The sequence below is a fragment of the Anastrepha ludens genome, chromosome X, assembly GCF_028408465.1.
Source record: "Anastrepha ludens isolate Willacy chromosome X, idAnaLude1.1, whole genome shotgun sequence".
Lineage (NCBI taxonomy): Eukaryota > Metazoa > Arthropoda > Insecta > Diptera > Tephritidae > Anastrepha > Anastrepha ludens.
In genome coordinates, this window is record NC_071503.1 from 81,797,707 (window position 1) to 81,814,563 (window position 16,857).

The 16,857-nt window shown below is 39.9% G+C and overlaps 1 protein-coding gene across 1 annotated transcript in view; it reads right to left on the bottom strand.

Annotated features, from left to right (window-relative positions):
• LOC128870278 (uncharacterized) overlaps positions 1-15,946 on the bottom strand; it is a 56,641-nt gene extending 40,695 nt beyond the window's left edge. Inside the window, exons 1-2 of the mRNA XM_054112879.1 lie at positions 6,655-15,946; positions 3,842-3,973 (exon numbers count right to left, since the gene is read on the bottom strand). Of these exons, the coding sequence (XP_053968854.1) occupies positions 3,842-3,973; positions 6,655-15,420 (8,898 nt within the window). The 5' untranslated portion in view covers positions 15,421-15,946. The remainder of the gene's footprint in view (positions 1-3,841; positions 3,974-6,654) is intronic.
• Between the last annotated feature and the right edge of the window lie 911 nt (positions 15,947-16,857).

The window sequence follows — 16,857 nt, forward strand, 5'->3', positions numbered from 1 at the left end:
TGGTTTATCTGCTTAGACTAGTGATCTGATATGTTTATACACAACGTAATCAAATAGAGGAAAATTGTTATACAAGGCCCAGGCGGCCAAATTACTCGTATATACCTACATATAATCCTATTTCCACATTTCTGAGGATTTTTTGGTCGCAAAAAGTTCGTTTCATGCGCTGTGTGGAATTTTGGACCTTTGGTATTCGCATATGTATAAATAAATTACAATTGATGGCAACGTGAGCTTCACTTTAAGTGAATGAACAAGTTTGGCTTCGGTTTCTACCTGTAGTGAAAGAATATTTTTGTTTATTTGTTTTTAGTTATTTGTACGAAACCGCCCTAATGTCCTGAATCAGAAGTCTAATGGGTTTAAACCGTACCTCTGCGCGATTATTTGATGGATTGTGTAATATTGCGCCTTTTATTCGTAGTGTGCGTCTTGATGTTGTTCCACAAATGAAGGGACCTACAGTTTTAACCCAACTCCGAACGGCAAATGGTTTTTCTGTGAAGATCTTTTTCATGGCAGAAACAGAGCTTTGCCACTGACTGTCGAGGGACAACTGCTATTAGAAAGAACTTTTTCTATCATTTGGTGTTTCATGCAGGGAGATTCGATCCTGTGCACTTGCGAATGTTGGTTGTGCACCAGTCTATTTAGCTACAGCGGTATAGGGACTCGACAAATGGATTGTTGTTGTTGTAGCAGTATACTTATACCTTTCAGTGTAGTGTAGATCACCGGTCGTCTTCGTCTAGCTCATCTTACTGTTTCGACAGGTTGGATCCAGAGGGAAAGGAGTGTTAGATGAGTGGGTGTGATATGGCATGTGAAAAGGTGATTAGTGCGGAGCTCCTTCACATGCTGGGCATAAGTTTAATACGTCGGGGTCAATACTGGATAAGTAGGAGTTTAACCTGTTACAGTATCCAGAACGTAATTGTGCGTGTTGTGCGTGTTGTCCTACTTCGCAGGCAGCATCTGTGCCTTATCGTGTAGATGTTGTAGTGGGGACATCAGGAGGCAACCCGTCATCCACTGCGTATTACTAGTTCCAGGCGACCAGAGAGGCGCAGCGTAGTTTAGAACCGGCCGACCAATTACCTTAAATGTAGATAGCAACATTTTTTTGTCTTTGCCCGAAGAGCTGCTGTCAAGCAATTTGAGGACCTTGTTGCCATTTTAGACTTTAGAGGCAATAGCTATTGGGTGCGAAGAAAAGGAGAGCAAACTTTCGAAGATAACTCCCAATATTTTGGGGTTGGTAATAGTCGGTATTGGTGTGTCGTCGGCTGTTACCTTAAGTTGCCGCTTGACTTCCTTTGTCCAGGAGCTGAAAAGGGTCGCCGTAAACTTCGTGGGGAAAAGCTGTAGGTTCCTCGTTGTGAAGAAGCGAGAAAGACGGGGGAGATATACGCTCACTTTGGCGGGCAGGCCATCAATGTCAATACCCGATTATCGTGCAGTCGTCGGCGTAAGAGACCAGGGAGATTCCCTCTGGTAACTGGGGGAGCTTCGAGATATAGAAGTTGAAAAGAGGAAAGGACAATACACTGCGGAACTCCTTGCTTTATCTTCCTCTGATTAGAGATTATATTACCGACGAATGTCGACCACGCACGTGTTATTAAGAAGGGATTGCGCTATCGAGAGATGAATAACAATTTTTTATGCCACACAAGCAACGAAACCATTGATTTTTTACGCGAAAAGTTTCCTGACCGTGTTATCTCTCGAAGAGGTGATCATAATTGGCCACCGAGATCTTGTGATTTAACACCTTGTGAATTTTTTCTTTGGGGCCACGTGAAAGATAAGGTCTACGCCAACAGCCCCGGGTCGATTCAAGACCTTAAAGAAGGAATTCGTGAGGCTATCGAGGTCATAGGGCAGCCAGCGCTCTAGGACAGTCCTCTCGCAGGGGCGATTTTGGTTAAGCCCACGGTTGATCTGCGTGAGTGCTGTGGTGGTACTGTGGACTCTTCGGAAGTCATGCTTATGTGTGGCTGGGGTCAGATGTTCCGTATAGAGTGGGAGTAGGGGGGCTTCAAGAGTCTTCACTACAGTTGAAAGGAGAGTTATCGGCCGATAAGGATCCCTTTAGTTGACCGGTTTCCCAGATTTCAGTAGAGTGACCATTCTCCCTACTTGTCAGGAATTACGAGAGTGGCCATGGACGTATTGAAAACTCTTGTGAGGTACTCTACTTCCAATGGACCCAGCTTTTTCAACATCAGCATGTTTTGTCCGACAAGGCCAATGACTTTAGAAGATTTCATATGGTTGATGGCCCGCTAAACTTTATCGCTGGTAATTAAGGGGGAGCTAGCATGCAGTTTTGTCTCTTGGATCGCAACTATCTCATCTATCTTGCTCATGAGTCCGTTGAAGCTCCATGGGAGTATAGTCGTAAGGCGGGGTGTGAGGGACGCGTGTGTTTGTCTGCGCTGGTTCTGCTGTGCATTCCGCAGTTGTTGTTGCAGTTTGATGTTTACGGGCGGCCGCGTCACAGGGGGCGGTTGCGGGTGCAGAGCTCTGCAGCAGGAGGCAACGTAGTCGCGTGTCCAATCACGTGTGGTGCGCAGGCCAGAGCACTTCCGAAAGCGGCACCAGTCATTGCAAGAATTGCACTTGACTGATGTCAGGCTCCGTGGAACCCTGGTCTGACACACGGAACAGACTATGCGAGGGGCCAAGAGCTGCTTGTTTGTCCCCGCACGAGGATTGGAACAGGATGGTTGTGGGTCAGAGAGGGTGTCGCGTTGCACCGATGGGCTCCGAACCATTAGGGTTTGATTTGTGGCGGCCGTTTGCAGTGCCGGAACATTTAACGTGTGGACCACTCCCTGTGTATCTTAAGGCCTGAGCAGGTCTTAAGATGGCACCCATCGGTGCACTAATTACCCCTAACTGAGTTGGAGTTCGGGTGGAACCGTATGTGGCAGACCCAGCAGTAGAATACCTCTCGTCCAGGATTGGGTTCGATACCATCCCTGAACAGAAGTATTTGAAGCAAACTTGCTGCAAGGGATTGCTCCTGTGACGAAAAATCCGAGTCATTCCGGTAACGTAGCGTCTTCCATGGGAATGTCGACGAATGGCGATGATGCCGCTACAAATTTATACCAGACAATACATTGGCTCTCCGCGGGTACATTGGCTTTTCGACAACAATTATTAATAAAAAAAGAATAGAATTCAATAAAATTGTTCTACAGCGCCAGGGTAGAGGTAATAAAAAATAAAACCTCAGAAATTAACTTCTTGTTCCATAAAATCGTATAACGAGCATTTCAGAAACTTAACCTTGTGAATCACTAAGTAATGTGATATTGTGCCAGGGTTCAATTAAGAATATCTTCCTTATTTCAACTTGACTAAGAAATGTCCATTAATATATACATAGTATTATTGACACCTAAAAGAAGTTTCACTAAATGTCGAGGCAACAAATTTTATTTTGTCGCATAGTGCAATGTTCGGTAATTTCGATCTCTAGGTGCACCAAAGCCGTGCAGATGAAATAACTCCTAGCTGATATATCCCACACTTGTTTAAGTGTAAAGCAACTGAAACGGAGATACTGTGAATATTTTTAACGGAAAAAGGCTGCTAGTATCTATGCACATATGCATGTATACCATCATTTTATACATAATTAAAAGTATGCCTTAAATACTGTATGCGTATTTTGGTAAAAAGAAAATATTTGCATTTATGTATGTACATAAGTATTTGTTACAATAAGGTACATGATTAAATTGATATTTTCAACAGGTTCATATGTATGTATGTATAATTACTTTTACATATACATATAAGTGCGCATACTCTAACTACTTACAAGTTCAGATACAAGCGGTATTGATTTTCGGCGTGGTCGAATATCCGGCATGCTGTCGATATTACTGTAGAACGGGTTATCTCCAGGATGCCCACTGCCCCGTATACCAATATCTCCAGAGCCATTGCCATTCTGCATGGAAAGACATAAATGTGTGAATTGGGTTTGAGCCCGTTGGTCTTTATTTAAAGCTTATGTTATATGAATAATTTGAAATAAATTTTATATAAGTATTCTATAAAAACTTTTTCTAGGCTAATAATAATAATTAGAATATATAAAACGAAAAGCTTTTCATACTTCAATAATGATTAAACCTTTTACTTGGGCTACTATATTATTAAAAAACAAGAGGCGTGGACACTTCTGTTATGTGTTGTAACATGTTAAATGGAGTGATCTACAGTTTTAAGCCGACCCCGAACGGCAAATGGTTTTTATGATGAGCTTTTTTATGGTAGAAATACACTCGGAGGTCTGCCAGTGCCTGCCGAGGGGCGACCACTATTAGAAAAAACTTTTTCTATCATTTAGCTGTTTCATGCACGGAGATTCGAATCTATGGACCATTCTGACCATTATTCCACCAACCATTATTCTTAAATAATAACTTAAAATTCAACTTTCTTAGGCTTTAATTTACTTCCAGCTTAACGAACGCTAATATGTGTCGTACGTTTTATTGTTACCCTACGGTTTTATGTTGCTTCCAAAAAGCCTGGAAGAATTAGTACCGCTTACCGGTACCAACCAGTTTTTAAATCTCTGAAGTATTCGTAGCTGCATTCTCCATCTGTATAACTTACACCCCCACAGAGAAAGTAAAGAGTGGGTTACCAGAGACTAGGATAACTCTCAGCTAGAAGAATATCTTCATATCGACAAGCAGAGCTCCAAATGAAATCGGAACTTTTCAATCAGTCAATTGAAGCCGAATTTGAAACCGTTTTTTAAGTGAATTGTGTTATTTGCTTATTATTTCGTCCGACATATTAGTATTCAATTCTGAACTGGCCAATGACATAATTTATTGAAAGTGTATGCCGCTTATATTACACTCAGACTCTTATCGTCAGCTGCCACTAGAGTTACATCCTCCGAGCTAATTAGCATTACTTATCGTTCATTCGCCGTGTCAATTCTATAATATTATATAAACCCCTTGGATACGAGTTTATTTGAAAAATTATTTGCATTAGGAACGGATTTAATTTTTGGTAGCTTGGAGTAGTATGTACAAGCAATACATTTTACGTAAGAATTCATGTATTTCTAAATTATGTAAAAGGTGCGCCATCTTTTATGTCGGTAATGTAAACGCGGAATAACATTGTTATTTACCAACCGATCGACTTCAGCACACATGTTTTTGATACATCAGTTCAGTACAATTTCAACCATGGATCACTTTATACCAAAACAAGCGAAATCGACGCTATAAAACCCAAAATGCTTGACAAGGTGATGACAAATGCAGAAAAAAGATCGCAGTTTGTGATTGCTAATAAAGGTGGCCATTTGATTGATATTCTTTTCAAAGAATAGTTTTACTAAATTGTAAGTAACCAAACCAAATAAAAATACCTTACTTATACAAATCAGTTTTTTTTTTTAAGTTATTCAATGTTTTCATGCCGACATAAAAGATGGCGCCCCCTGTTTGTGACATATGTAGGATTTAGATGACTTCAGGTAATTAGAATTGTAAATCAGAAATAAATTGATAAAAACAAAACACGTCACCCGCGGCAAACAAGTGCGTGACGTGTCTCAAACGACAAATGAACCCAAGAGGCTAATAACGGGGACCGTGGCTTACGCTTAGAACTTTCCAAACCCTTAGACCACCGAGTGCTCACTACATACGATTTCCCTTAGTTAGGATTAGGGAAAAGGGTTTTCCAATAACAGGTGTTATTGGTGAATGGACTGCGCTATCGAGAGATGATTAACGATTTTTATGTCCGGAACTGGATGGTATTGAGCTGGATAACGTTTATTTTCAACAAGACGGCGCTATGTGCGACACAACTAACGAAACCATTGATCTTTTACGGGAAACGTTTCCGGATCGTGTTATCTCTCGAAGAGGTGATCACAATTGGCCACCGAGATCTTGTGATTTAACACCTTGTGACTTTTTCCTTTGGGGCCACGTGAAAGAGAAGGTCTACGCCAACAGCCCAGGGTCGATTCAAGACTTCAAAGATGGAATTCGTGAGGCTATCGAGGACATAGGGCAGCTACTTGGCAATTCGGTTATGGAAACTTTCATGAAAAGGATATTGTCCTGTAAGCGTGGTCGTGCTGGTCATTTGCCTGATGTTACCTTCCACTATTAACGACATACCTTCCTCTTTATAATGAAATAAACATTCGATCATTTATATCAAAAAATACCATTTTTCTTTGCCTATCCCTTTAGTACAAAATACATAAAATTAGAAGCGTACAATATTTCAGCAGCTTGCAGCTATGTTTTGCACACCCGGAATGCAGAAATTTCCTGCGAAAGTTAAGTAAGAAGGAAAGTTAAATTGACTTCTTTGTTGGGCTCTGCGATGCCCGTGAATGGCGTGGAATTAAAAAACAAAGCGCAAAGAACCCTATTTTTGTACTTTTGCTCCGAAACAGGATGCTGATGTTACTTTTTTCTACCATTCTATTGTAATTAATGCCTGATGCATGTGAAATAATGAGATAATAACCGAATTAGGCCATAAATATTGCTTTGGGTTATAGTTATAAATGTGAAATTCGCTTAGGAGTTTTGGGTAAAGATTTTATTTAGGTGCTATAGAATTAATTCTTACCTTTTCCCGATCTTTTGTGAGCTCATCGTCTTTAATTTTTTCCTGATTATTTTGCTCTTCTATTTTACGTTCTTTAAGAGTTTTCAAAAGCTTCCATTTGCTACTTCCAAGTACAGCTGCGTTAGTTACTTGAGAACCTTCAACACTAGAATCATGACTTAGGAATCGTATGGAAAGTTTCGCTTGTTGTTTTTGTACTTCTCTTTCTTTTTCTGCTTGGATCAAATCGAGTTCGGTATTGTTATTTGCTGGGGCCGAGATATTTTTAAAGTCAATCTGAGCAGAGATAGGAATATTGGTTTCTCTAGCTTTCAATTGCGTGTTTTCGGTAACTATTTCTGTTCTTTCCTGATTATCTCTAAATGCTTGGTAGCTTGGTGCAGTCTTAAATATTCGCTGGTCGCCTTCCAATTCCTCACTTAATTCAGCTGGTGTATCTGGACCAAGTGTGGCACCGGATGACATACTCAGATTTTTCGACTCTTCATCATCGAGATTTTCATCAGCTGCAACAACACCGTTATCAATTGATGATTGCATAGTTTGAATTAATTGTAATTCCCTTTTTATGGGTTCACTATGGAACTCGGGTTCATGTGGCATAACCTGTGTCACATACACACGTTTTTGCTTATCACTGCTACTGCTACCACGTCTTGGAGCAGATTTTGTTTTCTCTTTATAACGCTTCGTAGCGCTGGCAGCATCCTCTTCCGATGAATACGAGGAGCTTGTGGAATGATGCAGTTCTTGGCTAGCTTCATTGTCAAAACAACTGTCGTTCGTACGACGGCGGTCTCGTCGTTTTCGAAAACGTTTATGGGGCCCTATACGTTCACTCCCTATTAGATTATGTGTCTGCTGTGTAAACTGACGCTGCTGATGCTGCTGGCATTTCTCAAAATCCTGCGGAACAGGGTCTTCGATGCTCTTTATGGCATGAAATGTTGTAGTCTCTTCCAAAGCATCGCTGCTGGCAGCATCCACACAGGCATATTCCTCCGCATCAGCATCAGAAGAATTGAGTTGCAACTCGTCTCCTTTGGTATCCTGCCAAGCACTATGTATATCCGCCACTTTAGTTATTCTTTCGGAAGTACTTATGCTTGATTTTGTCGAGCTGCGTCCATGTGAATGTTGGGGTTTCGTTGTAGCTTTTATCGCTGTCTCCAGCTTAGCGTCATCTATTGCTGGTAGCTGTTTGACAACATATTTCAATTCTTTCAAAACTTCGGACATTACTTGTTTCACGTTCTCGTCTGCTGCATATTCATCAGATAAGAAATCGCGTTCTCTATCATCATGATATCCAGTTGTACTGCTTATCGCCAATTGATCGATTTGAGAGAACAGTTGGGCGTTGTCAACTGAGTGATTTGCTTCAAACGTTACGGGTTCGATTTCAGCTTTGCGTTGCTGTTCCAATTCTTCCAACTGCCGCAATTCATAACAAAAGTATTCATCATCGGTGTCGATGCTATCTTCGGTACTTTGACGACGCGATGACGACAAAGTGCGATACGAATGTTGACTACGGTTGTCGTCTTCTTCATGTAGTGCTGCTTCTGGTACATCTAGTGATTGTTGTGTTGAAAGGCTGCGCTGACCATGTCCATTCAACTTATATTCCATGTCAGGCATTGTGTTCATATTGGTGTCTTCGAAGTCATTATTAATTTTTGTTATAAATAAATATGGTGCTTTATTGCATTCTGAAGAGATTATGGATACTGGCTGCATTTGTGGTTGCACGGTCATACCTCTGCCGCTGTAATCACATTCTTCATTATCTACACAAATGGAAGCACTTTTATATAACATCATAGGTTTTGGTAGAAGGCGAGAATCCGGCACTGGTTCTTTAGTAGTAGCAGGTGTGAATGTTGTATCGCTTGTTTCTTTCAGCACTTTGCCTTGATCTTGCTGCTGACGTCTAATGTCGCTCATAACAGGAAAGATATTACTTCTATCATTGGTCATAGTTTGATCCAAATGTAATGCTAGCGGCGACTGCGAAGCAGTAACTTCTTTTTCTATATTACTTGTTGCTGATTCTTTAGGATTTAATTGGCATATTTGAGGGAACATACTCATAGCTATTGCATCAATGTCCCCATCAATTTCGTTCTCTTGGTGGCGACCTTGCTCTTCGCCATTAGCACTAATACCAATAAATTCACCAATTTCTCCAAAAGAAGGGACGTCTTCTTCGTAGTCTTGTTCTCGGTCATCTTTTCCGGAGTGGATTTTTTTCCTGAGCAATTTCACATTCAGTTCTTCTTGTTGTAGCTGTTTCTGTTGCAGTAGTTTTATGTGTTGTTTATGGCGTTTTGGTAACAGCGTTTTATATTCATCGAACGCTTGTACCCTATGCTCACCAAAAGTACGTTCTTCGGTTGCAACCGCACTTAATTCTTCAAGTTCATTCGCTATCGAGTCTTCGTTGTCCGATGATGTGAAACTAGGTAAATCTGCCTCGGTGTCTGATACATTGGCCACCGCCACCGCCATCTCAACACCACTCCTACCATGGGTCACAAACTTGCGCCGCCGGTAAGTTCTTGCTTTCTGCATGAAATTGTTCACAGTTACGGAAAATTTTGAGCGTGTCTTGTGGCCTTTGCCGACCATTGCCTTCTTAATGCTGGTACCACCAGCTAAACCAGTGTCAGCAGTTGCGGATGATGTAGATGTGCTAACAACCGCGCGTGCGCCCGGATGTGTAGCACGCTGCATCAGCTGCAAAGGCAACTTGTGAAAGCGTTTCGAAAAGTCAAAGCTGCCTCCCAAATGCTTAATTCCACGCTGCTGGCCGCCAGTTGACATCGTTGAAGCCGTCATCTTATATACCATGAACTCTGACACATCTCGTCCATTAGATTTGATGTGTGAATTTGGCATTTTGGGAGTGATGTGACCGGCAACAGAAGGATAAGAGCCAGCTTGGCCACGAACTTTAATTTTATTACCGTGCATTTCATTATCATATCCAGTGGGTAAAGACCGCGAGCGGCTGTATGTCGGTGACCGTTTCAGTTTAAAGCTTTCCGGGAGAAAATTGGTGAGTCTATTCCAAACTTTAGGAGGCTTATGGAAAATAGATTGCCTAGCAACAGCACTGCTGTTCACAGAGGTACTCAAAGTGGATATACCACCATCCAACCCAATTGCGGCAGCAGATGCCGAGGATACCATTATACCATGTGCTGTCGCACCATCTCGCGGTGTAACACTAAAATAAGCGGTATTTGGATCTATAAACATAGGCAATTCTGTATCGATGCTTTGATTTGAATTGGACGGCATTCGTTGCAATGCATATGCGAGAGTACCAGTTAAATTATTTCTTTCTTGCATTTGATGATTGTATAGTTCATGAGTGGCAACTGATGCTGGACGATGTGTTTGCAACCAGTGCTGTTGCTGGTGCTGTGGTGCCTTTCGTGGTGGTTCAATTGGCGATGACAACGTATCTGCATAACCAAGGACATTTACACATCTAGAAGCGAGATAGTGCTGCCGCTGCTGCAATTGTTGATGCTGGAATTGCCGACGATATTCAAAGTTATTTTTGCCCAAATAATCCAAATTTTTACTGCTGTTATAATCAGTAATCCCATTAAATGTTGGATAATATACCAGACGGTCTGTAAGATGTTGTTTACGTGTTTGCGACTCACGCAATGCGATCCTATCAATTTCAGTTTCTTCGTACGAACTTGTAGAAGAATTTCTACTACCTGTAGACGTCGGTTCATAGACGGGTGTGCGCAAGAGGTCAGGAATACGGCGGTTTGAGTCCACAGATCTACTGGTAGTTGATGATATATTTGGCTGTTGTTTTTGTGTTTGTTGCTGATTATCCCATTCAAGCATTTCATCCACAGTTCGAATGTTGTCATCCAAGGTATCTTCTTTCAATATATTAAAAATAGATTTGTTTTCGTATACCGAACATATGGGCATGTTCTTTGATAATTCACGAATATAATTCAGATTCTCTTCGCTAAGCATATAATCTTTTTCGGTTTGTTGAGGTGGGCGCTTCTGTTGTTGTTTGTGTAGTTCAGGTTGTTGCTTTTGCTGGTAACTTTGATGTTGGAACTGTGACGTTAGCAGCTGTTGCAAATGACTTTGCTGTTTGATTTTATCGAGAGTGTTGGAGAACGTGGCAATAGTTGAGTTGATTATGGTCGGTATGATGGAACAAGTAGTTTGTATGGTAATGGCATGTGTAGTGGTCACCAATTTTTTGTCAGAATTTTCAACATTTAAATGTACATCAGTGATATTTATACCTAAATCAAGGCTACCATCAAGATCCGTAATTAAGCCAGAATTGTCTAAGTTTAAGTTTTTGCTGTTATTCATTGAAATGGTTTTAGACATTAAGAGCTGCATATCCATATTAATACCTTGATAACTGTTAAGGAATGGATTGCATATATCAGAAATACTAACAACGGCGCTACTCCCGCAATACAGAGGCGAATTCGGTGATTTTTCCCAACTGGATAGACCGCTCATAGATGAAAGTCCGGAGTCAGATTTGGTCTGTTTTGGTGAGCCCCCAGCATGATGAATCTGCAGATGTGCACTGCCATATCCCGCCATTTGTGTCTGTTGATGAAATGGATTCAGGGCTGGCATCGATGATATTGAAATGTCAACAGCAGCGACTTCATCCTCACTTAGCTTATGCGGCACGTCAGATTGGGCATCATTCGGTGCTGGCGGTGGGGGACTTTGCTTACCTCCAACTCCAGCTAATAGAATACCATCAATATCCATAGCCAAAACATCTTGATATGCATTAGTTTTATGTTGATGGTCGGGATTCTGCAAATGTAGTAGGAAGAGCATACTGTTGTGCCGTTCCAAGCTACGCTTCAGTGACTTAATGTACTCGTCATTGCTGTAAAGATTTGTGGCAGAAGTAGCTCGACCAACTGGTTGGGAAATACGGTTTTCTCGGGCTTTGTTATTCATATTACTAGATGATGTTCTCAAAATCATCCGTTCAAACTCTGCATCCATGTCAACCAAATAATTATCTGTATTTAAATAACTGGTATATGGCTGATGTAAGTCTGTACTAGAATTACCGTCCACACCTTTGTTACCGCTACCCGCATTTTTGGTGGGGTCATGAAATTTTTTAAGGTGCATTTCATGTTCCTGTGTTTCCAATATTTTAAGTTGTTCGTCTAAATTGGAATTGTTGCGTAATAACTGCGCACTATAATCGAAATGTGCATTATTATTGGTCCTACTTTTAACACTCATATGATTTTCCAATGGGATTCTACTTTCCAAAAGCTTATCTTTTTTATCCGTTATGTGAGTAAAGTCTGTGTCCTCAGCATTGTAATCTAGTGGTATTTTAGATTGTTTCATTGCTCCTCTTTTTGTTTTTAAATATTTTTTCGGAGTTTTATTTGCAGTTTCAATTTTATCGCAGGTGAGTTCGCCAGCTGCTTGCATCAATGTCAACTCTGCGTCGGTCAGGTACTTTCGCTTGTAATCATCAAATGAATTTCCGACCAATTTTTTCAGCGTGTCAATGTTTCTTTCTAATTTTTTCATTACTACTTCGAATTTGCGGTGCTTGTCATTACCGAAAGCACGCATTTCTTCGGCAATTGTGACGGGATTTAATAGCAGAAGTAAAAGATTATTATTGACTTGGTAGATATTTTCGAAAAAAGCAATATCATTTTTAACCAATTGTCTTAGTTTAAGAATTTGCGCAGCACTCAATACTTGCAAATCTTGAATTTTATTTATCTCCATAAGCAATATCTCGCCAGTACTATCGAGAACCACAGTTTTATCCTCATTTAATTGGGAAAAGAAATAATCTTGTCCGTCAAATTGGGTGCCGATAACGTTATACTCTTCTTCAGATGAAGAACCAGTTGAGCGTCGATCACCTATATTGGGAGGACCAGTTGCATTGGCGCTGCTAAAGAAACCGTTAGAATATTTTGGCGTTTTTTTATTTATATTTTCATCCACAGCAGTTTGCGCTAATGCACTTTTCAAATTGTTCAGCATTTCCATTTCATCCTTGTAATGTTTTTTCTTTTTTTGCTTCTTGGTCTCTTTAATCTTGTTCGTTACTGATTTTGTTGTTGCTGGTTCTGCAGCTGTAGTAGTTAAATTTGTGGTTATTGTTGTTGGTATTAGTTGTGAAGAGGCTGAAGCGGCAATATCCATCATACCACCAATTCCACATACGATCCCCTCAGGTGCCTCTTCATTATCCTCGCGGATCATATCCAGCGTGGAATTCGTATGCGCACCCAATACGCCTAATATATGTTCGTGTGTCGCTTCCGATTGCTGCAACAACCGCTCAACATTTGAAATTTCCGTAGTCAGACTATTATCGCGATACGCTTCATTAAGTTTTTTGTAAAATTCTTCGTTCATTTCACTGTTGTTCCCAATATTGAGGAGAGTTCTGTTGCATGTCCCACCCGTATCCTCTATGGGCACGACCAGTTGCCCGCCCTCGCCATGTTTAGAGGCCGCTTGCCGAAAAAACTTAACTTGTTCAACAAAATCACTCAATGGCATATCAATGTCATTTATATTGTCGACAGACACACTACCTTCGTTGTTTTCATATAAATTTGACGCCATTTCATCAGATACATCGCTAAATATTTGCGGTCTGATATGTGCCAATGAGTGTGCCTTTTGTAGTGTCGCATCTGCCACTTTACGAGTCGTGCCAAAAATCCCCCCGTACACAAATGGTAAACTCAGCACACTGCCTGATGCTGTTTGTTGTAAGGCTGCATTAATTCCAGTTGTATAATGTTGTAGGCGGTCACTACACGCATTATTGTCACAGGGTACGAGCTTCTCCAGAATTTGCCGGCTATTCCGAAATTGTTGCAGTAATTCGCTTTTAGCATCATTTGCCTGCATTTGTTGCTGCTCATAAAGCAGTACTTCTGAATCCGAGTAAAGTTTGTTCTTGGCTAGTTTAGCTGCAGTTATTGCAGCAGCCACTTGATGGCATTTTCTTTGCTGAACATTACTTAACGGTGAAAGTGATCCACTGAGTTCGTCATGCTTAACAAGTTTTGACAGTACATGATTAACGCCATCGCCCACATCAAAACAATCGGATAACTGTAAATTTTCTTGCCTACCAAGTGAATACATCATATTGGCGGGTTTTGTTTCTTTAAAATGAACGCTATCAGCGACAATAGCGCCTTCGTCGTACGTTAAGCTCGTCTGCTGTTGCAGTACCTTACCGAGTGCATCCAGTTCGCTGTCCATGCGTACAGCATCCAATGCGTCTAAGGTGTCGTTTTTTAACTCCTGCAATAGATTATTATAATGTTTCGATGTACCTTCCATGGTAATATCATGCAATAGAGCAGCGGCTGAATTATTCAATAAAATGGCTTGCTGTTCGGCTTCAACTAAATTTGACATCAACAAATGCTCATCACGCAGAAGATAGTCAAAAAGGGGCCGCTGTTGATCGACCGCATCGTTGTCAATAAAGTCTAAATGTGTCTCATACTCAGCACCATGTTGGTGGTTTTGATTGAGTTGTTGTTGCTGCTGATGTTCTTTCTTCAATGCTATCAAACCCATTAAATTGCTGACAACTGATTGCTGCTCAGTCGATATTTTCTCCAGTTTCTCCAAACGGGCCCAAATCTTACCATACTCTCCGGACAGTAAGTCCAAAGCACGCCAAGCAAACTTCAACTCTGTTTCCAATAAACTAATGCGCGTAGCTATTTTTTCCATGTAGTCGGATATTATGTAATCGGAGTGTTGTTGCGAGTTATATAATTGACAGAGCCGTTGCTCGCTGGTGATTGAAGCCATGCTACCTGCATATGGATTAGCAGCAGTCGTTGTCAAAGAGTTGCTGGCGTTCATTTCGTTCAAAGAATTGGCATCAACATTATAAGCACTAACCCCGCCAGCGCCAATGATACCAACACTACCAACGTCACTTTCGCTTTCAAAGCTATCGGGTTCACCAATGCTGTTGATATTGTGATTTTTGTTTTCATGTAAAGCGTCACCATCACAGCTGATGTTTTTGTTATTGATATTATTGAAATGACCGATTACTTTTATTTCATGATTATAACTATAGTTATGGTTGGTATTAATTACACTAACATCATTACGTTGTTGTTGCTGCGGCTTATTTGCTAATAATACCTTTTGTAATGGCTGCCGTCTTTGTTGTTGCTTACGTAGCCTTGACTGCAAGTTAGCAGAGACTTCTAAAATCTGTTGATTTGTATACTTTTGTTTTAATACATTTTTAGAGTCCACATTTCCATATTGTATTGACTGTTCTAATTGTTCTTTCTCTTGTTGAGACACAGAGTTTGAATCCTGGTCATTCGATGATATCGTACCAATCATATCCGCTGCCATATGATCTGTCAGAGCATTGTTAAACGTCTTATGGTTATGACGCTCCCGTTGGTATTGCTGTTGCTGGCTCTGCTGCTCCTGCTCCTGTTCCAGATATTGTTTATTCGTTGGAAGCTGTTGAAAGTGTTGTATTTGCTGTTTTTTGAGTAAACTTATTGATGTGGTTTCATACTGTTGCAGCTTCTTATCCTGTTTTTTTTTTTCATGTGACTGTTTATTTTGTTCGTGGCGCTGAAACTTTAACTGATTTTTGTAATGACCGTCATTACCATCGATGCTCATAACATCGAGCGTATATTTATGTTGCGGTTTTAGTGATGAAGCCGTAAGCGGCATAATGGTAACGTTTTTTAAATAATTTCAATTAAAAAATAATTGTTGATTTTCAATAATGTTTGAAGGCAGCGGACCTTAGGGACATAAGTATGTACAAGTCAGTACAAGTAGATTTCGTAAATGTTCTGTTCAAAATCATAATACATGTAAACATATACCTATGCATATACCTTACATCGGGTGTTTTTTAAGCGCTATAACAGCAATATTGTTGGAATACATTTTTTTGTTATAATCTGGTAGATAATTTCATGGCATACATTTTTTTAGTCCATTCGATCAATCTTTGAGTGCTTTTTACAATAAATTTGGCCGTATGGCATCAAGAGTAGCTTCAATATTGTAATAAATTGAGAAAAATATGGACCGATGATGCCGCCAATGTTCAAAGAACTTCGCGAACAGATTTATCTTTTTTTCGAAAAAAAAATCGAAGAAGTTTTTTTACATTATCAATTATTTTTTTTGATTTTGCCTTACCGCGATGCCCAAACATACACTGCCATGCCTTACCAAAGAAGCTGAATATGTACGTAAGCGCGTATGCTTAGAAATAAAAATTAGATGCTGTAATAATAATAATAAGTTATAATAATAAATAAATAAAATGAATTGAGCTTATTTCAACCGTATTTGATCTAGTCTGATAATTCAAATGAAGACTGGAATTTGCTCGAAAACTAAACATGCATCAAAATATTATTTCATTTAACTGTATTTCGCAGAAATAAAACTTCAGCAGTTGTAAAATGTATTGTGGTTGATTTATTGGTTTACTTGAATAGAGGTTTACTAGAATAGAGTTAGCCTACATTATACATCAGGCTAATATATATATTTATATATATAATATAGAGTTATGATCGAACAATATGTGATATATATTACTACAGCTTATCATTGTTTTTTTTTGTTGTTCAGAGTTTAAGTTTTTTAAGGCTATATGAGACATATCAATACCAATAGGACACAAAGAAGAACCTCGGTTCTTTCTGTTTTAGAAAGGTTGGCTGACCATGGAAGTAAAATGCGCCCATTAGCAGAGGACTTTGATGTGTCGCATGAAAGGGAAATGAAAAATTAGCTTTGAATAAGTACCGGCTCAATATTTGATGTATTAAATTCTGTGGCCATAGAGTCATTTTGCTTACTGATTTTGAAACCGTTAATCGAACAAGTTTCGTTTGTTAATATAGCTTTGGAAGATCTGGGCTAGTGGTCCCATGTGTATTATTATTAATATTCCGTTATAGATATAAAATTGTAATACTCCTTTTAATGAAGTTAGTTTTATTTAATCATGTAAATATAAAAGAATTTTAATTTTCATTGGAAATGGTGACCATTTGCTTTTACACACACAAGCTTTCAAATTAGGTCATTCAGCTATTGCAGCACGCACGGTTTCCTTGGATATTGGCTTCGCTGCTTGAACCA